Here is a 27140-nt window from a genome sequence, read left to right as displayed (position 1 = left end):
GTCATCTTATGCCCATTTCACAGAGGAGCAAACTGACGCTCTGATCACCATGCACGATCAAGTCTGAGGAGCTCTGGCTTACCTGTCTGAATTCTTTCCCCTGGACTCTCGGGGCAGGTACCAGCCACTTTTGGTGCCATGAGCCAATCCCCCAGCAGACGGCCTGGCCCACAGCCAGGGCCCCAGGAATACCTTAGGCATGCGCAGGTGCCCTTCTGCCGGGAGGGCTTCTAACCAACAGCAAGAGCCCCGTTCCTCCCACCCAGGAAAGCCCAGCTCTTGCTTCTCAGGCACGTGGGAGGCAGGTCCTTGTCGGGCTGATGGGTGGCAGTGGCCTCATGGCCTGGGCCTCTGCAGGTGGCCGAGAGGGCCTGCCAAGTCCAGCATTGCCATGGATACCAGACGCAGCGGCTCTGTGAGGCCCACTACCAGAGGCTGCCCTACAGGGGCCGTGGGGGCTGCGATTGCCCAGTGAGGCCAGGGCCGCCGTACGCAGGCTGTGGGTGCGGGGCAGTGGAGACCTGGCTTTGAACTCTGGCTCCACCTCCTCCCGTGTGTGACCTGTCACAACACTGCCTTCCCTCCACCCGCCTTCCTCCCCGCTGCAAATGCTCATTAAGGGCCTGCTGTGTGCCAGGTGTCGCTCTGGGGCTTGGGCGTATGGCAGTGATGGCAGGGAAGGTCCCAGCCCTCCGGGAGCTCGGGGTCTAACGTTGGGAGGGACACAGACATCAATCATGTGAACAGATAAGTAAGCACAGCCCGTGATTAGCTCTGTGACAATGAAGCAGCAACATGGGAGCGGGGACAGGGAGGGAAGCGTACTTGGAGGTGACACGTGAGCTGGAACCTGAATGGCCAGGAGGTGTCAAGAAGAGATGAACGCTGGGGGCTGGCATTTGGTGTGGGCCACACCCTATATCAGAGTGCCTGGGTTTGGGTCCTGGCTCTGCTCCCAATTCCAGGTTCCTGCTAATGTGCCCTGGGAGGCAGCAGGTGATGGCTCAAGTCACTGAGTCCCTGACACACATGTGGGAGACCCAGACTGAGTTCTGGGCTTCTGGCTTTGGGCTGGCCCAACCCCAGCTGTTGTGGCATTCGGGAAGTGAACCAGAGGAAAGGAGATCTCTCTCTCTCTCCCTCCCTCTTTCTCTCTCTCTCTCTCTGTCTGCCTCTCTCCCCTTTTCAAATAAAATCAATCCACAATAAAAGAGTATGGCACTCCAGGGGCAGGGCATTCTAGGTGGGTGGAACAGCATGTACAAAGGGCCTGAGGCAGAACCAGGCTTGGTGTAGTAAGAACTAACAATGTAGCCAGTTGTGCATGGAGCAGGCAAGGGAGAGAGGTGCAGGAAGGGGGAGGCCAGCGAGTGGGATGGCACTCATCTTTTTAGAAGAACTTGAAACTCCCTCTGATTACAGTGGGAATTCCTAAAGAATTTGGTGGCTATTTTTTGGATGCATCATAGGATTTTTTTAATCGTAGTTTTTTCCTAATGGTTTCCTGCTGTGGGACATTCAGGCTTTCCCCCAGGCTTTCTGGCTGTAATTCATACTTGAGCAAGCACCCTGGGAATACAACTTCATGGTGCCCTTGACCACATCCACAGTGTGCCTCGCTAAACGTGGAAACCGCTGGGCAGCACGTAGGGGTGTGAACTGTCTCCTGGAAATGCGCCTGTTCCCGCCTCTCCCAGCAGTGCTGGGAGGCTCGTGTGCCTCCGGCTGCCTCATCACCCGGCGGTGTCGTCCCCCTCCTCTGTGCTGACTCAGGCTCGCTGGTCACCAGGGGCTGCAGTTCATTTGTGGCCCACACACAAGCCGCCCGTGTTTAATGGGACTGCCACTTCCTCCCACACTGGACTTGAACTTCTCTGTGAGGGCCAATGCCCTGCAGCCCGGCAGCCCTCAATGCAGGTGCACGATTAAACCCTCCCTGTGGGCTTTCTGGAAACACCAGCGCCGGCTCCAACACAGGCCAATTAAGACAGAGAGTCTCTGGGAGAGAGGCCAGGGCATTAGCACTTAAAACTCTCACCCTGCGATGCTAATTTGCTGCCCGGACCCAGAGCCACTGCCCAGCCATGCTTGGGTTAATCACACCTTCTTAACCATCTGCCTGCTTGGACCGGTCCTCCTCACTTTTCTTTTGTAAACTTTTGATTAGGGAAATGTCTGAACCTAGGCACAAGTAGAAACAAGAGTGTAATGAACCCCTGTGCAGCCATCAGCCAGCTCCCAGAGTCCCCCTGGAGGGTCCGACACAGGCCAACGGCAGGTACGGTTTGAATGGAGGTTTTTGAGTGGACAGTGAGAGAGAGAGACAGAGAGAAAGGTCTTCCTTTTTGCCGTTGGTTCACCCTCCAATGGCCGCCGCGGCCGGCGCATCGCACTGATCTGAAGCCAGGAGCCAGGTGCTTCTGGTCTCCCATGCTGGTGCAGGGCCCAAGGACTTGGGCCATCCTCCACTGCACTCCCTGGCCACAGCAGAGAGCTGGCCTGGAAGAGGGGCAGCCGGGACAGAATCCGGCGCCCCAACCGGGACTAGAACCCGGTGTGCTGGTGCCGCAAGGCAGAGGATTAGCCTAGTGAGCCGCGGCGCCGGCTTGAATGGAGTTTTAAGCGGGGCACTGGATCAGTATGCACTGTGGACAGCCGTGGGGAAGCGTGGAGGCTGTGGCTGCAGGGGACGCTGGCGTGGCGGGGATGGAGGGACAGTGGTGGGAGAAGCCATGGTGGGAGCAGGTGGCGGGACTCCCTGGGGAGCAGCTGGGAGAGGCTGAACCAGCAGGAGGCCCCTCCTTTCCCTTCCCCTCCCCCTGGCCCTGCAGCTCACCTGCTCCCGCTCTGCAGTTTTGCGGAGCTTGTACACAAACTCGCCCACGGCCACCAGCACGGACAGGACGAGGCCGGCGGCCAGGACGATGAAGATGCCGCCGATCTTCTGGATGCCCAGGGCGCTGGCCTCCTTGCTGTCCTCCTCTGGGCAGCCGCTGCCCCGCCACCACTTCTCCTTCATGACGTGCAACTTGTCTTCCTCCTGCAGCTGCAGGATGGCGATGGTGATCTTGTCCCTGTATGGGGAGCCTGCAGGGAGGGGCCGGGCGGTCAGCGCACACAGAGGCCCCTCTAGGCCGCCTACGAAGGAGGGGACATCTTGATGCGAGGTGGGAGGGTCTAGCCCACTGAACACCCTGGAAGCCCCGAAGCCCTGGCTGAGGCATGGTAAACCCGGCCTCCAGGGAACAGACTGCCCGCTCTGTTTGTCCCCATTCTCATTGCTCAGGCTTGGGCTGATAGTGCAGCTATGTGGCTCCATCCCAGGTGCACTGGGAGGAGCTGGGGGAGGGAGCGGGAGCGGGAGCCGGGACCAGGGTGTGTGTAGGGATGGGGAAGGGGTGGCCCGGCCTCTGCCCACAGCCCTGGCCCCCACCCACAGCCCCCGCTCACCCATGGGCGTGCCGATGCCATAGCCCTTGGAGTCGATGAGGCCCCCGATCTGGGTGAGGTTGCAGTTCCGCTGCGTGACGTACTCGATGGTCGTGGACTCCATGAGCAGCGCGTAGTCAGCCGTAAGTGTCCTCTGGATGCCCTCCTCGTTGTTCTTCACCAGCGCCGACGGCTTGCTGCTCATGAAGGCCCACATCTTCTCGAAGGTGGAGATCTTGGATTTCTGGGGTGAGGCACACACAATTACGGAGCAGCCCGGGGCCCTGCTCTGCACAGCCACTGAGCTCTGTCTGCCATGTACAGAATGAGGGAGTGCCCCCCCCATTGCTCAGATATGGAAACTGAGGCCCAAAGACAAGAGGGCCCCAAGCGCGCAGCTAGAGAGTGATAACGCCGGGGTTCTGACTCAGGTCCACTTCTTGGAAACTCCAGGTTCCTTGCCAGGACCTAAGTGGTCTTCAGACGAACTTTAAAAGAACCAACTTCTTTGTCCAACATGTGTGAAGCAATTAGCATGCACAGACTCTGCTTTAAGTGTTTGATCTGCCTGAACCCACCGATTCTTCACAGTGATCGCAAGAGGTAAGCACTACACAGACCCATTTTATTGGTGGGGAGATCGAGGCACAGCTAGGTAACTTGCCTAAGGTTACCCAGACGCTGAGTGGCAAAGCCAGACTTCAGATCCAGATCGTCTGGGCTCCCGCGGTCATGCCCTAACCACTCAGCAGCACTGCCTTGCAGGAGCCATTGTGAGTGCCAGGGGGGTTGGGATGGGTGTCGATGAGGGCAAAGGTTGGTGGGGCTGGGACCCCTCACTGCCACTGCCTCCAAAGGAGCTCCCTGCTGTGTTTCAGAGAAAGAACATGAGTGAAGCAGGGCTCCGGGGTGTTTCTCTTCAGCACAGGCTGCAAGCCCCTCCGGCTGCTCACGGTCCAGGGTCTTAGGGTCCTGGCTGTGCTGTTGCCTGGGCTGAACCTGCATCCTTAGGACAAACCCTGGTAGGGGCGCTGCTGCGCCTGCCTGGGGAGACTCAGAGGGGTCGCTGGGGCCTGAAAGGAGGCGGGCTGGGGCTGAGCTCCCTTGCTGCCTGAGGAGGGGAACGGGGCAGCCCTGGGTGCACAGCACCCGGGAGACTTCCGGGACTTCGCTCCCTGTTCCCAGCAGGGGTTGGCCCAGCCTGGCGTGATCCCAGGGAGCAGCTGTTTCTGTAGGCCCCGTTGTCCCTGGTGGTTTCCAAGTCCAGTGGTAGCTATCTGCGATGTCAGCCTGTCCATCCAGCACCCTGCCCAGCTCCAGCGTGTGTGACGGCACGAGTGTGCTCCAACGCACTGGCCCCAGCCCAGGGGAAGTGGGCAGGGGGTGAGGAGGATACAGTGCCTGCTGGGAGCGGGGTGGGTAGCCAAGGAGGAAAGTGTCCTTTCAAGTGCTGGCAATGGTTGTCCCCTCTAAGACTGGCTCCTGGGGACCCAGCACAGCAGAGGGAGCAGGCCTTGGGGGCAGGAGGGAGCCCCCAAAGCAGCAGGCATGACCCCTGGAATCCCATCTGAGATGGGATCAGCCAAGTGCCAGCGTTGCCTCCTTTGGGCACAGGGCCTGGGGCACCTACACAGACAAGCCCCACCTACAAATTCACCTGCCGTGAAGCCAAACGCATGGATGGGCTCAGATGCTCACAGCCCTCGCAGAGGCGACCCAGGTCCTCCTGGTCCTCGCCTGTCCTCCTCCCAGCTACTCCACCTTCCCAGCTCCTCTCCCGCCCCAGCTGTCCTCCCTTAAAAACACTGCGGATTTCCAATTCTCCCGACCCCCCAAGGTCTCATTTTCTAGACAGTGTCTGATACACAGGTTCTGCCCCCTCCGACTTTCTGACTCCCTCTCTTCTTTCACCCTGGCTACTCCTCCTTCCCAGATTCTCCTGTTGGAGGAGGGCATCCAAATAGCTCCCAAATGGCCCGTCTGCTGGGCCCCACGCCTTTTGGGGGGGTGGGACTTAGTCATTCGCTTTTAACCCCCCCAAAGTGACAGCTGTCCCGTCCGAGACCGGTGCTTGTCTTAGCTGTCGTCTGGCTCCTCTCTGATGCGAGCTGGCCGCCCTGCCCCGAGGTGCCTTGCGGAATGGTTCACGTGGCAAGGAAGTGGGCGGCCTCCGGCCAGCAGCCATGCAGAGAGGAAGCGTGATAGCCAGGGAGAAACAGAGTCCCGCCCACAACCACGTGCACCAGCTTGGAAGCTGGGCCAGGCCCTGACGGCACCACTAGGCAGCACCTAGGCTGCAGCCTCGCGTGATGCACTGGGCCGGGCCAGGCTCCTCACTCCCGACTGTGACGTCACAGAAGCTGTAGGCAACTCATGCCCTCTCTCACCACCTAAGCCACGTCTGCTCTGCATCCACTTGCTTCCTCAGATCATCACTGATTCAACTGTTCCTACAATCCAGGTGCCCAAGGCCCAGCTGCCCTTGCTCTGCCAGATACAGCGGCCAGCACGTAGCCCACTGTCCTGGCGATTGTGACCTAAACACCGCTCTCCGTTTGGGGGCTGCAGCTCCTGTCCATTTCTGTTTCTCCTGCCTTCCAAATCCTCCCTCTTCTACCAGAGGTGGGAACCAGGAGGGCAATCAAGATTCTCCTTATGCCTCCTAATGCATCCACCCACTCCTTCCTCCTTCCCTCCCCTCATTCCACTGACCATGCTCTCGCCACACACTGTGCACAGCAGCTAATGCCACTAGCTGACTGTGCACCCAGCCAGCTACCTGCTGAGCCACCCTCCCATCCTGCCACCCCCCCAACCTCTTAGCCACATGTCCATCACCCACTGCCCACTCCTCTCTTCTCCTCGCCCACTCACCTTCCCACACAACCAGTCACCCACCCAATACATCTAGAGTCCTGGCAGAAGCAGCCCGACAGCGCCCACTTGGGGCGCCGCCCTGCTTATTCCGTCTCCGAATGGGATGAGAACTTTCCCTCCTTCCCCACACTCCTCCTGGCATTCTCCCCACCCTGCCCCCACTCCCCCTACACACAAGCGTGCCTGACACCAAAACATATGTTCTTTCCAGCAACACAACACCAGAGACAAAGATAGCACTCTCGGCTGGGGGCTGGTGAGGGTGTTGAGCCAGATGGGCTTTGGGGACCAGACATCTGAAAACCCCCAGCGGGTGAAGGAGCTGAATGGGGAAGAGGAGAAGGGAGAACAGAGTGTGGCCCAGTTAAGACGAGCGGTGACAAGGCACGAAGCTGTCTGTGACGCTGATTTCAGGAGGTTCCACGCTCCTGGCTCCGGTGCCAACAAATCCACCATCCCCGTCATCTTTAGGCAGATGCGCCTGGAACCATCTTTCCTAGAATGATCACTCACTGTCCTTGTCCTATACCTTGGGGCCCCCATTCTCAACCACATCGGCTCATGGCCTCTGTTTCCCCTCTTGCTCTGTCCTTGAGTGATCCAGGCACGGAGAGAGAAAGCCAGGCCTCTGCTGGAATCTTGGGCCTCTCTCCCGTCCTTTTGGGCCTGGGTAGCAGAGTCCTGAGCTCCTGCCACTGGCCGGCACCCCTCGTCCCCACCGCAGGGACCACAGTCCCACATAGCTACTGGTCCTGCGTCATCCTGCCTGCCCCTGCTCTGGCGGGAGCCTTAGTAAGGACTGCTTCGGGGCCAGTCACCCAAATCAATTAATGGAATCATCTAGAGCAGCCAATACGGGGCGATCTGCCAGGATGGAGACGCTTTTTTTTTATATCAGAAAAATTGGCAAGAAAGTAAGTTTCAGGCTCACGACTTTTCGATTCCAGCCTCCTCAAAGAAGTAAATTGATTTTCCCAACTGAAGATACTGAATCTTGAGAATTTACCATTTTTGCACAAGGGGATGTACACAGGCCTGTATGCACACACATATCTCCATCCCACAGGGGCCGGGTCCCAGGCAATGAGTGTGTGTATGTGTGTGTGTGTGAGTGTGTGTGTGTGAGTGCAGCAGTAACAAGAGTCCATGCAACACCGCAGGGGTCTTCCAGACTGCAAAGGAGACCTTTTCCCAAATTAATCTGCTTTCATATCCCCGGCTGTGGAGGCTTTGGCCTCATCGGGGGGTACATGTTCTCATGTGGTTCATCCTGCTCCTGGCCTATTCCACAGGGACCAGAAGGCCTCTCTGGGTCCCCTGCCTGGGCCTGCTGTTATGGGGTGGCGGGGGGCGGGGCAATGGACAAGCACAGACTCACTGACCTCTGCCCAAAAAGACAGCCCCTGCCGTGTGCATGTGCCCCTGCACCTTGCCCGTGAGAGGCTGCAGGCCAGCTCTGGTGCAGGGACTCCGCTGCCCCACCAACCTGGGCTCAAATGTCGGCTCCTTCTGTGACCACAGGCAAGTGACATTTCTGAGCTTTACTTTCCAAATCTGTAAAATGGGGTTAGAAAAGTGCCTACTGGGGCCGGCGCCGCGGCTCACTAGGCTAATCCTCCGCCTTGTGGTGCCGGCACACCAGGTTCTAGTCCCGGTCGGGGCGCTGGATTCTGTCCTGGTTGCCCCTCTTCCAGGCCTGCTCTCTGCTGTGGCCCGGGAAGGCAGTGGAGGATGGCCCAAGTACTTGGGCCCTGCACCCCATGGGAGACCAGGAGAAGCACCTGGCTCCTGGCTTCGGATCAGCGCACCGCAGTGCGCCGGCCGCGGCAGCCATTGGAGAGTGAACCAACGGCAAAGGAAGACCTTTCTCTCTGTCTCTCTCTCTCTCACTGGCCACTCTGCCTGTCAAAAAAAAAAAAAAAAAAAAAAAAGAAAAGTGCCTACTGGGACTAGCACTGTGGCATAGCACTGCCGCCTACAATGCCAGCATCCCATCTGGGTGCTGATTTGAGACCCGGTTGCTCCACTTCCAATCCAGCTCCCTGCTGATGTGCCTGGGAGAGCACCGGAGGCTGGCTGCACCCATGTGGGAGACCCGGATAAACTTCCTGGCTTCAGATTGGCCCGGCCCTGGCCATTGCAGCCATTTGGGGAGTGAACCAGCAGGTGGAAGGTCTCTCTCTCTTTGCCTCTCCCTCTTTCTCTCTGAAACTCTGCCTTTCAAATAAATAAAAAGCTAAACCTTTAAAAGAAAAAAATCTTTTAAAGAAAAAAGTGCCTCCAGGGTAACAGAGAACATTCATAGATAATTGTTGGCAACATTATTTCTCTTCAAGGCTCAGTTTTCACATTTACAAATTGGGCATAATAATCTCTATAGTGCAGTTGCTATGGAAATTAAGTGACAGAATACTCATGGTAGAAACCGCGAATGCTGACAGGGGCCAGGCAGGGTGCCGTAAGTAACGGGAGCAGGCTAGTGGGATTCTGTAGACTAGGAACAGACGTCACCCCTCGGCTCCTGACGACTGAGCTAGCTCCCTGACCCCACACCTGTCAGCTTTTCAAGCAGCTGGAATGTGCTTTTTTTTTTTTTTTTTTTTTTTTTTTTTTGACAGCAGAGTAGACAGTGAGAGAGACAGAGAGAAAGGTCTTCTTTTTGCCGTTGGTTCACCCCCCAATGGCCGCTGTGGCTGGAGTGCTGCGGCTGGTGCACCATGCTGATCCGAAGCCAGGAGCCAGGAGCCAGGTGCTTCTCCTGGTCTCCCATGCGGGTGCAGGGCCCAAGCACTTGGGCCATCCTCCACTGCACTCCCAGGCCACAGCAGAGAGCTGGCCTGGAAGAAGGGCAACCGGGACAGAATCTGGCGCCCCGACCGGGACTAGAACCTGGTGTGCCGGCGCCGCAGGCGGAGGATTAGCCTAGTGAGCCACAGCGCCAGCCTAGAATGTGCATTGTTAAAAGTGCAAAAAATCTCCCCAGTCTACAGTGCTGGCAACTAATTAAAAAAAAAGTCTTCTCTACAAAAGTTAAGCCGGGAGCGGCCTCCAAAGTCATGTCCGTGGGCTGGACAGACCTGCGTCTCACCAGGGTGCCAGGAGGCAATCAAAATAGCTAACGTTTATGGTGTGCCAACTTTGTGCTTGCTACTGCTCTAAGCTGTATCCATGAATTAAGCCACTGTATCACCTCAATCACTCTATGTGTTGGGTACTATGATCACACCCATTTCACAGATGAGAAAGCTAAGGCACAGAGCAGCTTCCCCATCACTTCTGGCCCTTGCCTTGCACCCGCTGCTGCTCCTTTGCCTGTGTGCTCCATTCTAAGAACCATGGGGCTTGGCCAGCGCCGGGGCTCACTAGGCTAATCCTCTGCCTTGCGGCGCTGGCACACCGGGTTCTAGTCCCGGTCGGGGCGCCCGATTCTGTCCCGGTTGCCCCTCTTCCAGGCCAGCTCTCTGCTGTGGCCAGGGAGTGCAGTGGAGGATGGCCCAGGTGCTTGGGCCCTGCACCCCATGGGAGACCAGGAGAAGCACCTGGCTCCTGACTTCGGATCAGCAAGTGTGGTATGCTGGCCGCAGCGTGCCAGCTGTGGTGGCCATTGGAGGGTGAACCAATGGCAAAGGAAGACCTTTCTCTCTCTCTCTCTCTCTCACTGTCCACTCTGCCTGTAAAACAAAACAAAACAAAACAAAACCATGGGGCTCCTCCTGAGGTGCCGAGCTTAGAGGCAGGTGGCTACCCCCATGGTGGGAGGCAGCCGTGTCCTGCACAAAGCTCAGTAGGCCCAATCCAGGGGGGGCTGGAAGAGGGGAGAATCCTTGGGTGTCCTTTGTGCTCCAGTTAAGTCACCTGCCTCAGAAAGGGACTACGGGGCAAGTGGAGAGAAGGGTTCAGCTGCTTCCCTGTCTCCTGGGTCAGCCACCTGGACAGGTGTTCTAGGGGAAAGCCTTTAACCTGTGAGCCCCCATGCACCTGCCCTGGGCTAACACGCCCAGACAGCAGCTCACCGACTCCTCTTGCACAGGGCGGCATGGAGGGAATTAGGGTCTCACTGTGCAGGTGAGCTGCCGGGCTCAGAGGCCCAAGGCTGCTCTCTTAGCAGATACAGCAACCCAGACTCACATCCTGGCCTGACTTTCCATCTGAGGCTCCTCTGACCGCGCCGGGCTGTGCCCTGCCAACTTCTGCCAGCTCCCCACCTGCCAGGCCCCCTCCCCTGCTTCCGCGTGCAGGCAGGGCTAAGGCACTGTCTGGAAGAGACCGGCGGAGAGGTCAGGAGGCACTGGAGGCTGCCCGGCACCAGGGAGCATGGTCCTGAGGCTCCCAGCTCAGGCAGGAGGCTGCTGTGCAGCTGGGAGCCATGTGGGCTGCGAGCACCCTCCAGGTCACAGGCGGGGACGGAGGCTGGGCAGGCGGCAGGGCTTGGCCATGTCCAGGGACCAGGAGCCTGGAATCCTCAGCTCAGTTGCCTCCCTGAGCCTCTGCCCCAGGGCAGTTGGGATGTGCCCCAGCCCCCCACCGAGAGAGGGCCGTCCCCTTGGCGGAGGCCGCCTTCTGCATCTCCTTCCTTCAAAGCCCCGGCCGGCCCCTGCGAAGATGACGCTTGCCTGGTCCCGTGTTCTGCTTTACGTTTCGCCTCCAAGTTCTCACAGCCAAGCTGTGCTTTCAAGGCCTCCTTTTTCATCTCCTAATTAATTTGTATCTGCCAAGACGAGGCGAGGACAACACGGGAGATGCTGCGTGTGATGTCTGCGGCTCCCCGACGGCTCTTCAAATGCAGTTTCCTTTGGAACTGCGGGAGCTGCCTCTGGCCAACATCGCTCCTGGGCCGTACGCATGGTGAGGGTGCAGGGGTCTGGAGCCCCTGGGGAGCCCCTGGTCCTGCCTCCTGCTGCTGTTGTCTTAGGACAGAATGGGCTCCCTCCCCCATGGTCTAGTCTCAGCCAGGGGGCTCTGGAAGACCCCTTGCAGCCCTACCAGGAGCATGCCAGGCACAGAAGTCGGCAGGCCTGGCCCGCACCCTGGGACCTCCTGCGACACTACTTACCCGCTTCCTCGCCCTAGCAACGCCCTGTCATGTTTTAATGCCTTCCTTTAACTCAACGCCACAGCACCTGCTCAGCACATGGTAAGTGAGCAGCTATGGGTCCCAGGGCTGTGTTGGGCTGGGACCGCGGCTCCGTGGACTGTGGCTTCCCTCTCCCTCTGCTGATGCCTGAGGACTGAAACTGAATCTTTAGAGAGGCAGTAGGGACAGAGTGACATGGAGCACAGGCGCTAGATCCAGACTGCTCTGGGTGTGGGGAGCTCAGCTCTGCATTGCACTAGCTGTGTGACGTCAGGCACATTGGGTAGCCTCTCTGAGCCTTACTTTCACTGTGGTGCAACAGAGATAAGGAAAAGGATGCCTGCGAATCCAGGCCCAGGGCTTGTGTGGGGCCACGCCTGGTGCAGAGGAAGTGCTCCGCAAGTATCCCTTCTTTTGCTGACTTTGCACAAGTCTCTTGGACGTCCGTGGCTACTCCTGGAGCCGAGCCCAGCCTTGCTATAAACACTCACTGGCAGGAGAGAGGACCACCTGCCAGGAGAAGCGCCTGGGGTGGTGTGAGAGAGAGCGCTGTGCGTGGACAGAGTACCTGACTTGATCCCCACTCCCCTGTGCGTCTGCTGTGCAGCTGGGGGCGAGCGAGCCCGCCCCTCCGGGCCTCCGTCCCCACCTCCAGCTCCAATTGTCAGATGTTCTGCAGGAGGCAAGGACCTGGCTGGGGGGAGGAGGGCGGGGGAGGACGTCGGCGCGTCCAGACCCCTGCTGGGTGGGTGCCCTGCTTCCCGCTCACCAGCTGAGGGGCCCAAGGGCTCCACGTTCAGGTTCCTGCCCGCCCACATCGCAGTTCCATCGCTGCTGCCAGCGAAAGGAGGCTCAGGCAAGGGGAGCCGCTGCTGAGCTAACACAGGCGACAGTGCGGGCAGACGGAAAGAGGAATTAATTAATGGGTCACCAGGAGACGAGAGTGGGGTGGGTCCTGCAGGGGGTGAGGAGGTGGCTGCTCCTGGCCCCGGGGCCCTGTCAGCATGGACCTTTGAGTCTCAGCGTCCTGGCTGGGTCCACGTCTGTGTCCCTCCCCTGCCCTCCTGGCTGCGCTGTTCGCAGGGAAGGTGGAGAGGGCGGAGTGGGCTGCGGGAGGTGCCGCTTGATGCGAGGACAGAGGCTCAGCGGGGAGCTGGAACCAGGCTCTTGGAAGCCAATCTGAGCATCTTAGCATGGAGGGAGGCGAGGGCATCCAATCAGCGGCAATGAGCCTGCACCGGACTTATTTATGCCTTTTCCCTTTGATCGGGAGCCCTGCTTAGAGACAGGCTCATGCGTAATGCATGAGAGATGCTCTGGTGCCGTCCAAGGGTTGGGCTGCAGCCTGGGGACAGGCATGCAAGTGCACACGTCTGCACACATACAGACGCATGTGCATGTCTCACACACACTCACACAGGCTACTATTACACACACAGGGTATTACACACACAAATGCACACGTAGGTCCTCACACACACACAGGGTATCAGACACACATATGCACTCATGGGTCCTCTCACACTCACAGAGGGCATTACACACACACGCACACATGCGTGCATGGGCTATTATACACACACAGGGTATTACAGACACACACATGCACTCAGATCCGCACACACACACAAGGTATTACACACACATATGTACTCATGGGTCCTCACACACAGAGGGTATTACACACACATACATGCACTCATGGATCCTCACACACACAGGGTATTACACACACACACATGCAAAGGCTGTTACACACTTGGGCCCACCCTCCCGTATATAAATGCTCACACAGGCCCTCACACACACACACACACACATAGAGGGTGTTACACACATATGATGCACATGCGTGCACAGGCTCTTATATATACAGTCATACATAGGGTATTACGTACACATGTGTTCACATGGGCCCTTACCCATACACAGAGCGTATTACACTCACATAGAAGCCATCACATACTTGCAGAGATCACACACACAACACATGCATGCAGGGGCCATCACAAACATATGCTAAGGCTGTTGCACACATGTGCATGCACAGGCCTTCTCCCACATACACACACACAAGGTATTACACACATACACAGGCTCAACTCGCTGTACTCTCTGCAGGTATACACACAGACACTCTGGCACACACGTGTACAGCCTCACAGGCACGTATCCACATGCCCAGGCCACAGACTTGATCAGATACACGCTCAACAGCACACACACACACATACACACACACTCATTCACATTCAAGCACAAGTTCATACGCACCCACACAGGTACTCCTGTGCATGGGCACCCATGGACACACAGGCATACACAGCGGCACCTTACACATGGTATCTATGGCTACATACGAAGTCACGTGTGTAGACACATGCTCATATACTAGCTCCCACAACATACACAGGGTCCTCTGAGCCCTCCCATGCCATTGGCAAGGCCCTGATGGTGCTCACTCCAAGTGCATAGCAGTGACCTCTCAGGCAGGCTGTGCTTGCCAGCTCCTGGCGGCAGCAGCACCACTCAGAAGGGGCCTCTTTCCTTTGTCTTCACTGGGTGGCTGCTTCCAATCTCAAGGCAGAACACTGGGGATTCTAGGGCCCGGGGGGAGTGCCAGGGCTCCCATGCTCAGGAGGCAGAGAGCTTTCCTGCCCAAGCTCTTCCTCTCTTGGCTCGCTCCCCAGGGCAGGCACAGGCGCTTAGCTAGGAGACAAGGGATGGGGAATGGAGAACCGGGGCCCAGCACAGGAGTACTACCCCCAGCTTCCAGACTGAGACCGAGAGCCATTGATTAATGAACAAATGCATGAATGGACTTGCGGCTGCGAAGGTCCCAAGTCCTGGTTACGTCTGAGAAGCAACTAGAGCAGGGCTTCTCCAAGTGTGACCCCTGGACTGGCAGCACCCACACTGCCGGGAACCTTAGGGAGATGCACATTCAGGGCTCCATCCCAGACCTCCTGCATCAGGCATCCCGAGGGTGGGGCCTGCAACCCACACCACAACACGCCCTGCAGCTGATTCAAATGCACTCGCAAGCCCCAGCACCTCCACCCTAGAACACGGGCTCTGGGGGCAGGCAGACCTGGCTCAGCACCTGCATCCTCCAGTTGTGCGTCCTTGCACGGCTGCTTCACGGCTCAGACACTCAGAGTCCACGTGTGGAAAATGGAAATAACTTTAGGCTGCCCTGCACCAATTTGTCGTGCAGATCGAACGAGGCCGAGCATGTGGCAATAGCGTCTGGCCCACCCCGTGAGCTCTCTCCGGCGCTAGCTATTGTGATCGCTACTTTAATTTCTGGAAGGATGTTTAGAGCTTACTGGTTTCGGGGTCAGCTCAAGTTTCCAAAACCCTAGCTACTCCAGTAGGAAGTGAGCAACACTGGGGAACTGAGCCAACAGTGTAGAAAGCTGGAGGAGCGACAAGTCATAGCCGAACACTCCCAAGAGCAGCAGGCGACAGGGACTCCATCTGTATACACCAGTGTCCCAAGAGGGAAGCGGGCTAAGTGATGTGTGTGTGTGGACACTTGTTCACATCTGAAGCTTCTTCCTTTCCTTCCAGGATGTGCTGCCCGCTCACTTGCAGGGAGTTCTTCCCAAACCCCGGGCCAGCTTCTTGGAGACAGATGGTACTAAAACCCAAAGCCAACAGCAGGTAGCCCGCCACCCCCAGCGCCTCTCTGTGTGGCTGGGCCCCTCCTCTTCCTTCCCCCTCTCTCCACCTGCCCTCCTCTGATGATGGCAGGAAATGTGATGCGTTCACATTGCCTGTCCCAGCTACAGAAACTCCCAGCATTTGCATGGAGATGCTCCCCCAAGGCCCATATCACCACAGCTCTCTCAATGTGATCAGTGCTGGGGCCAGTGCTGTGGCGTAGTAGGTAAAGCTGCCGTCTGCAGTGCTGGCATCCCATATGGGCGATGGCTTGTGTGCTCCCTACTATGGCCTGGGAAAGCAGTGGAAGATGTCCCAAGTCCTAGGGCCCCTGCACTCACATGGGAGACCAGGAAGAAGCTCCTGGCTCCTGGCTTCAGATTGTGCAGCTCCGGCCACTGCAGCCAACTGGGGAGTGAACCAGTGGATGGAAGACCTCTCTCTCTCTCTCTCTCTCTCTGCCTCTCCTTCTCTCTGTGTGTAACTCTGACTTTCAAATAAATAAATAAATATTTTTAAAAAATCGGATGGGTGCAAACAGGAGGGGCTGACTCCTGGGGGGTTGGGGCCCAATGGCTCTGTGCAGTGGGAGGGAATGGAGACAAAGGGTCAGTTCCAAGTGCTGCTGTGGGAGGGAGAGAGGGAGAGGGTCTCACCTTGAAGAAGGTCATGGTGGCCCCGTCCTTGACTGCCCCATACTCGATCTTGGTTTGCTTGGCCAGGTCGTCGGCAGAGTCGATGGGCGACTCCATGCGCTCCACGGTCAGAAAGGCAGCCAGGTTGGCCGTGTAGGAGGAGATGATGATGAGCGTGAAGAACCACCAGATGCCACCTATGATGCGCGTGGACAGAGCTTTGGGCATCAGTTCAGACCCTGGGAGGAGGCAGGAGACAGGTGGTCCCTTACGACATCCAGACCTGGGTCTTAGACTGCCGACACTCTAAGGAGAGCCCAGCTCCTTGCCAGCGTCACCATCACCCAGATGCTTGTTAGAACAGCACGTTCCTGGGCTCCGCTGGGTGTGCTGAGTCGGTGACTCGGGGAGGGGAGGGGATGACCCTGCTGTCTGAGCTGACAAACCCTTTAGGCGCTTCTGTAGCAGGCTGAAATTTAAGAAGCCTGCTCTAGCACACACCACACACACACACACACACACACACACATTTCACAGGCTCGGCAGATCCATAGATGCCTATCCATGGACCACTTGGCTGGCGCCCGGTTAGCAACGCCTGGGAGCGGCTGTCCCTGAGGTCTTGAGTGAACCCTCACTCTATGTGCTCTTCTGCCAGAAGCTGCCCCTCCCTGGGACCACAATCCCCTCCCTGGGACTGCAAAGCACAGAGCATCGTCCTTCCACTGTCCCAGCCTCACAGGAATACCGCGATGCTGCTACGATATAATTTGGAGAGAAATTGCATTGGAAATACAAGTCATATACAAACATGAGATTACTATGCGGCACTTGGCAGGAGGAGAAAAATCAACATTTTTTGAAGCTCCTTGCTGAAATATATCACTCCTTCTCGCCGACCCTGGGTGTGGAGCACAATTTAGACGAAACCTTCTAACTGAAGTAATTAACTAGACGCTTTTCAAGAGATTTAAATAGCGAGTGACTCCTGAACTTCCCAGAATATTTGGACCTGCAATCTGAAAAGCGACTGCTTTGATATGGATGATTTTATTTTTCTCAAAGAAATCACTCAAGGGAGAGTTTTTCAAATACACAACTATTTTTTCTCCCTCCTAATCAAAACCATGTGGGGAAATGCATCAGGGGCAGGTGCTTTGAATAGCAGCGGGAGGGAAACAAGACGCTATTACCGCGTCCAGGGCCTTCCGGGTCTTCCCCAACTGTCAGTGAACAAAGATGATGGACAAGGATGCAAGGTGAGGCTTCGGGACGCTCATTAATGGAGTGACTTCCCTTGAAAGTCGCCTGTCGCCACCCAGCTGCTGGAGACCACGAGGCGGCTCAGCTTCCCCTACCCAATTAGCCAATCCCAGAGGCTGCACCCCAGTGGTCCAAGCCAGGGCTCGCGCTCCCTTCAAGGAGAAAGCAGCGTCTTATAATTGTTTGCTTGGTGAGCACCGCCAGGCTGGCTGCAGCCCCACGCAAGCCCAAGCCCCTGCCTTGTCCCTGCCAAGAGAGGGCTGGGAGGCCTCCGGGGTGTGCAATGACCTTTCCCCGTCCTCTCTCATTAAAAAGGGCCCTGCACGGGGTGTGGTGTGCGGTGGGCACACAGGTCACACTGGGATAATACCATCCACCCATGCATCCCTCTACGCACTCATCCGTCCACTCACCCAGCCAGTCAGCCAGCCACCTACCTGTCCACCCATCCACCCTCTCGCCCACCCTCCCTTCCATCCACGCATCAATCCACCCGCCCACTTACTCATGTGGCACCTGTTGAGAACCAGGGTTTGTGCTAGGCCTTGGCATCTCAGACAGGTGAGTGAGGGACGATGGCGTTTTCTTTGTCCCTGGCAGCCTGTTCCCTCCTCTCTCCCCTCTAGTTAGGTCTTTCCGTGGGACCCCAACACAGGCACTTAGTGATTCCCTGGGGTAAGAGGCTCTGGCTGTGGGCATCCATAGGCAGGGGCCAGCAGGGCGGGAGTGGGGGTGCTCTCCCGGGGACTTTTCTTGTGTCTTCTCCTGGGCCTGCCCCCAAGCCCCCTTACTGTGCAGTCAGAGCAGGGGCTCAGCTTGCTAAGTCTGAGCAGCTGCAGGTCGGGAGCCACACGCTGGCCCTCCTTGCAGGGTGCCTTGTCTGAGGCTGGCTCTGCAGAGTCCCTCCCCCCGCTCAGTGGTGCTGGGGGGCCCAATAGAGGCACATACCTTGCTGCATCAGGGACCCCATTCCGAACCAGAAGCTGTTGAGTAGGGTGAAGTTATTTTCCACCACCTCGGAGCCAGGGTTGCAGGGGTGAGCGTCGTACCATTCGTAGGGGCTGAACCTGGCACAAGGAGGAGAGGGCCAGCGAGGCTGAGCGGCGGGGCAGGGGGCAGGAGGGAAGGGGCACCACGGAGACGGCGGGTGAGCAAGCAGAGAAGCCATTTCCTCATGGTGTTGCCGGGGAGGCAGGGGAGGGGCCGTCAGGGCCACGCTTCTCCCTGTTCTTTCCCGTTAGTGCCCTTTGCTGGTGACCAAAGTAACTGCCAGCAGCTGACAATTAAAAGTGCATGCGCCCTGCAGTCTGCCCACTCCACAGCTTAGCCTCCGTCCCTAAGAAAACCCTCGCACAGGAGCATAAGGAAGAGCGCGTGCAGATGTTTAGCAAAGCGTTTTTTGTTGTAGCAACAAACAAACAACAATGCTACAAACTACCCAAATGCCCTTCGACAGAGGAGTGATTACACAAATGACCCCAGAGCCGCACTCTGAAATTACACGCGGCTGTTAAGAGAGAATGAGCGGCTTCCACGCGGGCCGGCGCAGAGCGGGCAGCAAGACGTACTGTTTGGTCAAAAACCAGTGAGAAGAAACAGGAAGTAGATGATCACATTTATACAAACAGAGCCCTGCAGACAGAACTACACAGCTCACTCTGTGTGTTCGCATGGCAGCGTATGCTAGCGGGTCTGGGAGGATCCCCGCACTAAACAAGTACCAGGGGGCAGCTCCAGGGCGAGATTCAAGGGCAGGAGGGACTTTGGGAAGCCTGTCGTTTTATATACACACAATAGACTCAGCGTCTTGTATCATTCTAAAACGCCAGGCCTGGAGAGTGTTCAGTGTAGCAATTAAGCCGTCAGCTGGGACACCCGCATCCCATATTGGAGTGCCTCTGCTTCAAGTCCTGGCTCTGCTCTCAAATCCGCCTTCTCGTCAATGCACACCCTGGGAGGCAGCAGGTGCTGACCCAAATTCGTGGGCCCCTGCCACCCACATGGGAGACCTGGAGGAAGTTCCTGGCTCCTGGCTTTGGCTTGGCCCAGTCCGAGCTGTTGTGGGCCTATGGGGAATGAACCAGAGGATGGAAGACCTCTGTCCATCTCTCTCTCTGTCTTTCAAAGAAACACAATGCAAAATGATAAATAAACACGTAAAAATGGACAAGAGGAAAAGGTACTGTTGATGGAACAGCGCAGCAGCACTGAGGGGCAGGAACAGTGGAGGGACTCCAGCATCTCGGAGGAAGCACTGGAGACGGAGACTTTGGGTTTTCTCTTTGACTGCATGGACGGGAGGAAGGACAGCTGAAGCTCTCCCTTGCCCTGCCTCCCAGGGACAAGGAGTCCTGACCACTGGAGGGAATCTCTGCTTACCGACGGGATCCCGGGTGGGGACATGCGAGTCGGAAGCTGGGGAGCCCCGGTTGGCGCTGGGGTGGTGCTAGGAAGCCAAGGTGGCAGACCTGCAGGGGACCGAGTCCAGTGCAATTCTGCTTTGCCCTTTGAATCGCGATGTGGTGACGGCCCTTTCCCACCTCCCATCTACCAGCTTCCACACCCGGTGCATTGATCGGTTGTCATGAAATGGAAGATCCCTCAGACAGGAAGCTGCAAACCGAGGTGGAGATTTTCAGAGGAAATGACCATGAACTTGCTAGAAGCTCTAGAGCCCACGAGGAAGAGCTCTCGGATTAAGAGGGCAGAGACGAGAAACTGCCTGAGAAGGGTACTGGACAAAACCTCTGTGGGCTGGGAGAAGGGCTTCCCGGGATGTGGGGGCTCTGGGTGTGTCCTGTAACGGAGCACAGCGCCTGGAAAGTCTGGGGGCAGGAGCAGGTCGCTGTGCACCTGTGGGTGGAGGACAGCGAAACCTGCTGCTTGGCGAATGGAAAGCAGATCTGGTCCAGTGAACTTAGACTCCCACCCTGGAAGGGCAACAGGCTCCAACAGGTCTGGGCTGCTGCTGGTGTGGGGGCTGGGTGAGGAGTGGGTCGCCAAAGGAGGCGCTGCTGAAGGGGCCCAGCAGGAGGAAGGTGGGGTGGAGATGACCAGCGATTTCTGACGAGTTCGCAGGGGCCCTGCTGTTTTAGTATACCAGTTACACACAGCTGCGTGCTATTTATGATGCTCTTTAATACAGAATATCATATTAGGGGCAGGCATCTGTCCTAGCAATAGGGGCAGGTGTTTGGCCCAGCAGTTAAGATGCTGATGGAGCAGCCTGTATCCCATCTTGCAGTACCCACTTCCTCCTGCGCCCGACTCCAGCTTCCTGCGAATGCAGACCGTGGGACGCAGCCGTGATGGCTCAAGTCATGGGTTCCCACCACTCGCCTGAGGGACATGGATGGAGTTCCTGGCTCCCAGCTTTGGCTCTGGCCCTGCTCTGGCCATTTGGAGAATGAGCCAGAGATGGAAGCTTTCTTCTCTGTCTCTGTCTCTCTCAAAAATACAACTTTAAAAAAATTACACCATTATACTCTTCTAGAACTTGACTTTTCATTGGATAGGTCATCAACTCCCTTCCAGATCAGTTCTTTTGCATCTGCCCTCTTCTCCATAGCCGCCCCCTGTGGTGGGCCCCTGCTCTGGCCCCTGTTCTCTACTTCTGTACGCTATTCTGTACACAGAAACACCTCTCTTTCCTATCCAGTGGATGACCTTGTCCTCTGGGGAAGGCTTTCTGGATATGGGAGAACTCTACAGTGTGGCTCAGGGGTGAGATTTCAACAGAGTGAATTCCCCGAGGTGCAGCTGCTGGCCATGATCAAACCATCAGGGTCTAGAATGGCCTCTAGGCTGGGCTCCTCACCACCTGCTCCAAGGCTGATGAAGGGGAAGACCCTACAGTCAGAGAGGGGGAGGGGTGGGTGGTTGCTGGACAGGAAGTTCATGGTGGATCTTGGATTTGTAGCTTGGGGCTGCAAAGGGTCCTTTGGAGTTGGGAGTAAATCGGACTTGGAAGTCAAGCTGGAGACCCTCTGCCTTCACTGGGGGAGAGCACCTCACTCCTGCAGGCAGGGCACTGACCGTGCTTGTGACCTTCTCTGTCCTGAGACTCGCAAGTGCACTGGGTTTGGTTGGAATGCACCTCCCAGGGCCTGGACTGGCAGCTTGTCCTGAGCCCTGTCTCCTGGCCAGGCACTCAAGATTACCTGTCCCTTCCATGAGTGCCAATGGCCTTGCTCTCTGGGGAGAGAAAGTGCCTCTCCCTGTCTCCTCCAACCTTGCCAGGTACAACATCTTGGCAGCAAGGTAGGGCCTTGTTCAATGCCTGTGCCCCAGTGTTGGGCAGGCCAGGCTAGCGAGTGAGACAGGTGGTCTTGTCCCACACCAGAGCTGCTCGGAGTGGGCCTGGGACCTGCCCAGCCTTTGCAGACCCCTGCTCTTGGGGCGTGGGCAGCTGTGTCTAATCTTCAGCAGTCACCTGTGTTTGCCACCCCTGATGTACAGATGGACGTGGCTGGGTGGGAAGCCTGACTTGCCAAGGCAAAGCTTTCTGATGCCAGGCAGATGCCTCAGTGTCTGCATCTGTAAAGTGGGGATGACTCCAGCCACCGCTCAGGACTGCTGTAAGAATTCTCAGGAGTCACGTGTAGGTGCGGAACAAGGTGACAACTGTATCATGGAGTTCTTTCCATCGAGAAGCTTGGACCCTTGCTCCTTTTCTCTCTCTTTAGGGGTCCCGTGTCATTCCAGAAGCTCTGGGCACCCCCTCTTCCAGAAAGTCTCCCAAGCTGATCTTGGGAGGGGGCTCCGACCTTCCCAGCCAGGGAGGACAAGAGGAAGGCAGGGAACTGGAGGGGGCAGGGGCATATTGCAAGGGAGAGCTGGGGCCCGGGGGGTGGGGAGCTGAGAGGCCAGACAGGGCTGCTACAATTGTGGCGAGGGCTCTGGAGAGTGGCTCCTGGCTTTCAAAGGCTTGTTAGACAATTAGAGACCAGAGGCGGAGTGGAGGCCTCTCTGCGGCTGGCGGGGCTGCCAGCGGGGACGACCAGGCAGGGCAGGGCAGCCACGACAGCGCCCGGCCGGTCTGCAGCAAAGAGCTTTGGAGGCAGGACAATTTCATGGCTCACTTCTTTCCCTTTGGTCTCCCTCTGCACGGGAGGAGGGAGCGAACAGGAGCAGAGCGGGAGAAAGGCTTTCAAGGCAGGCTCCGGAGAAGGGAAGACGGATACGCGGAGTCCTTGGATCTCAAATTGCCTCTCCAGAGAAGTCTCCCCTTGCACCTTGTTAGGATTTAAAGAACAAAGGAGCCTGGGCATGGCTGGGGCTGGAGCCTGGAGGGAGGAGGGAGGGGGAGTTGGGCTGAGGAGCTGCTGATGTGGGGGCAGGGACAGACCATAGGCCAGAAGGGCATCCCCCAAGTCTAAATGCCGGCTGTGTCACTGACTGCTTGTACGACCATGGGAAGTACAAGGTACTCCAACAAGTTCATGGACAATGGAATAAAAAGGTAAGTTTACTTTGTTGCAAAACAAAATTTGAAGTCCAGGTGTAGCATTTTTATAATTCCATTTTCCACAAGCTTTTTGAAGAGCTTCAAATGAAGACTTTCTGAGCCCCACCTGCTCTTCCAGAAATGCTGTGAGAGTTAAATAAGAGAGTGGCTGAGGGGTGCAGAGCAAGGTGTTTGGCAAACAGTAGGTGCTCACTAAACACTCCTAAACCCGTCCCCCAACATTCTCCTCCTACCCCCGCCAGTTATATGTTTCATGGGAGCAACCCAATGTGTAAGCATGATGCTAGCATGTATCCCAGACAGCCAAGTATACATGCGTGCCATGTTTCTGCAGGCGAGCATGCTTCCAGGGCACTGCTTCCTTGCTGTTCTGGATTAGATCAACACAGGCCACTTCCCGAGTCTGGAGATTCCCACAGGGCCACAGGATGTGCATGTGGGTCTCCTGTGCCATGTGCTTGGCCCGGGTGGCACAGCTGGGGGTAATGATTTCACCTCTCCAAGCCTACTCCCAGGACTCGGGGTGCACCTGCCCCACCTCACAGGCATGGACACAGGCCAGAATGAGACTGAGTGCTTCCAGCCCAGGGCCACAGAATGTTCCCAGAGGGCCAGGAAAGGGTCTGGGCCATGGGACAGGAGAGAGCAGCAGGTGCAGCGGTGGCAGGTCTGAGGATGTGGGAACTTGCCTAGCTTCCCAGCCGAGATGTTGCCTTACCTGGCGATGACAAAGAGGACACAGCTGACACCCAGATAGGCGAGGAGCACGTACATCCAGATGTCTGGGGACAGGGGATTGAGGAAGGAGAAGACACTGGGGTTGGTGCCATTGGGCTTGCGATAGAGGATGCTCACGCCGAGCGTCATGAAGGGCTTGGAGAAGTCGATGGCTTTCTCCCGGACATGGGTGATGGTCAGGGGGGCCACGGCCAGATCTGCCTTCTGCAATGGGTGAGACAGAGAGAGAGAGAGAGAGAGAGACAGACAGACAATGAGCAAAGCCTACGACCAGCAGCGGACTGCGCAGCCCCTCTTGGAGCAGAGGAGAGAGGGAGTGAGGCTGAGTCAGCTGCCTGAGCCCAGCCTGAGCCGCTCACTCTTCAGTTCCAACATTTACTAACTCTCCTTCGACTCTAGGCCAAGCCCCAGGAGCAACTTTTGGTCTCCGGGAGTTCCTGGCCCCAAAGTAAAAGACAGGAGCATAAAGACGCAGGGGATGGGATCCTATGACAGCTACAACCCACGAGGCCCCACCTCAACACACTGCTTTGTCACATAAATGCAGTCTGGCAATCTACTGGCATTTAGAGCATCTCCTGTGACTTCTGTCCTTCAAAAACCGCAAACAAGAAAGAATCCACAATAAGCCTTCTTTACACCTGCCTCCGTCTCCCAGCCCTTCGTGCCTGCCGCAGCCCACCCTGGATGGATATGTAGGGGCTGCAAAGCATCCGTGGAAAATGCGTACTACGCAAACCACAGGCACAGATTCCAAAAACACTTAGCACCAAAATGAAGTTAGTGTTTCTTCTGCATTTTTGTTTGAGAGGTAGACAGAGAGACTCTGTGTGTGTGTGTGTGTGTGTGTGTGTGTGTGTGAGAGAGAGAGAGAGAGAGAAATATCTGTTGGTTTATTCCCCAATGCTCATGCAACAGTCCTCACTGGGTGGGGCCGAAGCCAGAAGCTGGGAACTCAACCCAGGTCTCTTGTGTGGGTGGCAGGAACCCGATTACTTGACCCATCGCTGCCGCCTCCCAGGGTCTGAACCAGCAGGGAGCTGAAGTCAGCAGCAGAGCCAGGTACTGCAGCCAGGCACTCAGACATGGGAGGCCTGACCGGCAGCTTCACCGTTAGGCTGAATGTCTTCCCCAGACATCTTTTAATTCCATTTTCTGGGGCCAGCACTGTGGCGTAGCAGGTAAAGCCACTGCCTGCAGTGCCAGCATCCCATATGGGTGCCGGTTCAAATCCTGGCTGCTCCACTTCCGATCCAGCTCTGCTATGGCCAGGGAAAGCAGTAGAAGATGGCCCAAGTCCTTGGGCCCCTGCGCCCATGTAGGAGACCCGAAGAAGCTCCTGGCTCCTGGGTTCAGATCGGCGTGACTCTGGCCATTGTGGCCATCTGGGGAGTGAACCAACGGATAGAATATTTCTCTCTCTCTCTGTCTCTCTCTCTCTCTCTCTCTGCCTCTGCTTCTCTGTAACTCTGCCTTTCAAATAAATAAATCAATCTTAAAAAAATAAGTCCACTTTCCAAGGACTTCTTGCAGGCCACCTATATATCCTAAAAGCCCCTCTAAGAGCATCTGGACAATGAGAATACCCTCACTGATTGGAGGGTAAAGGTGGAAGAGAAACCAAACAGGTAAATTCAGGGCCCTTGTCAATGGGGAGTGACGTGCAGGCCAGGAAAGTGGTGAAAACTGTCCCAATCAAGATGGAACCCTTTCTGCCAACCCCAACAACAATAAATATGGCCCAGAGGTTAAGAAGGAAGGGTCCTTACACACAATGGCCTGGTGGGTACCACTGCCAAAGACCACCAGCACCACAAGTCTGCAGAGTGGAGGCTGCAACCTTACATGGAAAGAACTTCTGCGAGGACACCTGCGGAGCAACTGGCCAGCGTCTCTATCACCAGAAATCACCGTGTCAAAGCATCGTGCGCAACCCCCTTGGTTTCGGCTCTAGGAGCTTCCCTGGCCCTCAATGCGCTTGCCCACTCCCGTGGTTTAGCACAGCACGTGTGTTCCTGGGGCAACACTCCCCTGTTCCCATCACCCTCAAGCCCTAAGCAAATACTATAATTCTTTGGAGACTCTGAGTTCTTCCAGATTGATTATGTTCAGATGTTAATAAATTTCAGCCTATTGCAACTTTAATGAGGGAGTCATTAGGGTCCCCCCCCCCCTTTGGTCTGAGCTTCCTCCTTCTCATCCCGTCTTCCCAGCCTCCCCTCATGGCTGTGCTCCCACAGGGGGCTCTGTTCCACTGCTCCGCTTCCTGCAGCCCCTTCTGCGTGGCTCAGCCTTGGCGCACCAGGGCCCTGTTCAGAGGGCCCAGTGCCTACCACGGGGTCTGAGTTCCTTTGCAGGTGCTGCCTCTTCCAGAAGCCCTCCGGACAGCCTCTGCTATGGCTTGGATATGGGTAGCACGCCCTCAAAGCTCCCGGTGCTGGGAACTTGCGCTCCAGGGTGCTGTGTTTGGTGGGGACTACTGAAAGGCCTCCGTGGGGGTGCTCTCAGGAGGTAACCCCTGGGGTCTTGTACGAGGGTTGTTGTAGCAGGAGCAGGCCTGGCCCACCATCGCTGCCCCTTGTTTGAGATGTGACCACTGGCTCCTACATATGTTCCTGCTGGGATGTGCCATCATCTACCGCCCCTTCAAAGCCTGAAAAAGTTGCCCCTCCCCATCCCCTGCCTCCTGACCTTGGACTTTGAACTTCCAAATCCTGAGCTAAACAAACCTCTTTTCAAAAGCAGCTTGTCTCCAACTCTTCATTACAGTGATGAAAAGCCGACTAATATAGCCTCTGATGCTGAACTCCCCTGAGGCCTGCTCCGGCCCACGGTGTGGCCTTGACCTGCTTAATTTGAGTGGCAGTCTGCGTCCCATGTGGCTTTGTGTCTCATCTGCTTATTTGCCTATGAATTCCTGAGTGCAGTTGGGGTTGTGGCTGATTTACTTCGGCTTTCTCCATTCCTAAGCCCCTCCTTGGCCTCTGGAATATTGCAAAGGCAGCCCCGTGGGATCCTGTGGCTCGTCACCCTGCAGAGTGGGGACCGGGTTATCACTTCCCCTCCTCAGGTGCGACAGGCCAGAAGGCATCTGGGTGGGAGAGGCCAGCACGGAAGACCTTCGCCAGGGCAGCCTCTACCTCCGAAACTCTCCCAAGGCTATGCGTCTAGGCAGCCACCCACTGGCTTGGAGCAGCCCCATCCATCTGTCTGTCCATCCACCCATCATCCGCCCATCCATTGTTTTATGAGATCCAAACATATGTGGTTACTTCCTTCACAGGGGAGATGGACATTAATCAAACTGCTTACTAAACGGTAGCTGTTAACATCAGCTCTGACTTCATTTACGACAGGAACTAGGGATCCAGTTCAAACCCAGCATTGAGGAGTGAAGTACCCGAAAGGGTGGACCCCTTGCTTCCATGCAGCTCTGCAGGCTGGGGGAGCTGGGAAACATACAAGTCTCACGTTGCCCACCCAGCGTTTCCCACACCCCACCCATCATGGACACCTGCAGCCCAAAGACTTGGTGAACTTCAGAACCTGGGAAGACAGGGAGAAGCTGACGGCACGGGGTTATTACACGGGGACCTTCCTTCTGGGGATCCCTTCTGGATGTGTGAGTTGGAACTTTCCAGCTTTGGGGACAGAAGGGGCAACTGCTGCCGCCACAGCTCTTGCAGCCCTTGGTTTCAGGGGGTGTATGCCAGGGGAAGCACCGGAAGGAGACGGAACCACCAGGGAAGTGTAGAGTGCTGGACATCTATGTGCTTGAATCCCGCTGGACAACCAGCCCAGGCACAGCGGCACAGCCCTGGGACACAGCTGGAAGCAAGGGACCTGGCGCCTGCCCTCATGGAGCTTCCAGTAGAGGGACTCCTGTTGGGGGCAGGGTGGGAGCCCAGGTAGACACCCAGGAAGGCCACTTCAGCTCTGAGACTCCAGGACCCTCCCTACTGTTGATGTGACGGGGGTGTCATGGGCATTG

The 27140-nt window shown here is 56.7% G+C and overlaps 1 protein-coding gene across 1 annotated transcript in view; it reads right to left on the bottom strand.

The window, feature by feature from the left end:
* Nucleotides 1-27140, bottom strand: part of GRIK3 (glutamate ionotropic receptor kainate type subunit 3) — a 237390-nt gene that overhangs the window by 5967 nt on the left and 204283 nt on the right. Inside the window, exons 11-15 of the mRNA XM_051832149.3 lie at nt 23130-23353; nt 17893-18011; nt 15703-15920; nt 3451-3673; nt 2837-3087 (exon numbers count right to left, since the gene is read on the bottom strand). Of these exons, the coding sequence (XP_051688109.3) occupies nt 2837-3087; nt 3451-3673; nt 15703-15920; nt 17893-18011; nt 23130-23353 (1035 nt within the window). The remainder of the gene's footprint in view (nt 1-2836; nt 3088-3450; nt 3674-15702; nt 15921-17892; nt 18012-23129; nt 23354-27140) is intronic.

Source organism: Oryctolagus cuniculus, chromosome 7, assembly GCF_051225735.1.
Source record: "Oryctolagus cuniculus isolate XC-2025 breed Fujian yellow rabbit chromosome 7, ASM5122573v1, whole genome shotgun sequence".
Taxonomy (NCBI): Eukaryota; Metazoa; Chordata; class Mammalia; order Lagomorpha; family Leporidae; genus Oryctolagus; species Oryctolagus cuniculus.
Note: the sequence above shows the minus strand (reverse complement) of the source record. Positions and strands in the feature narration are given on the sequence as shown.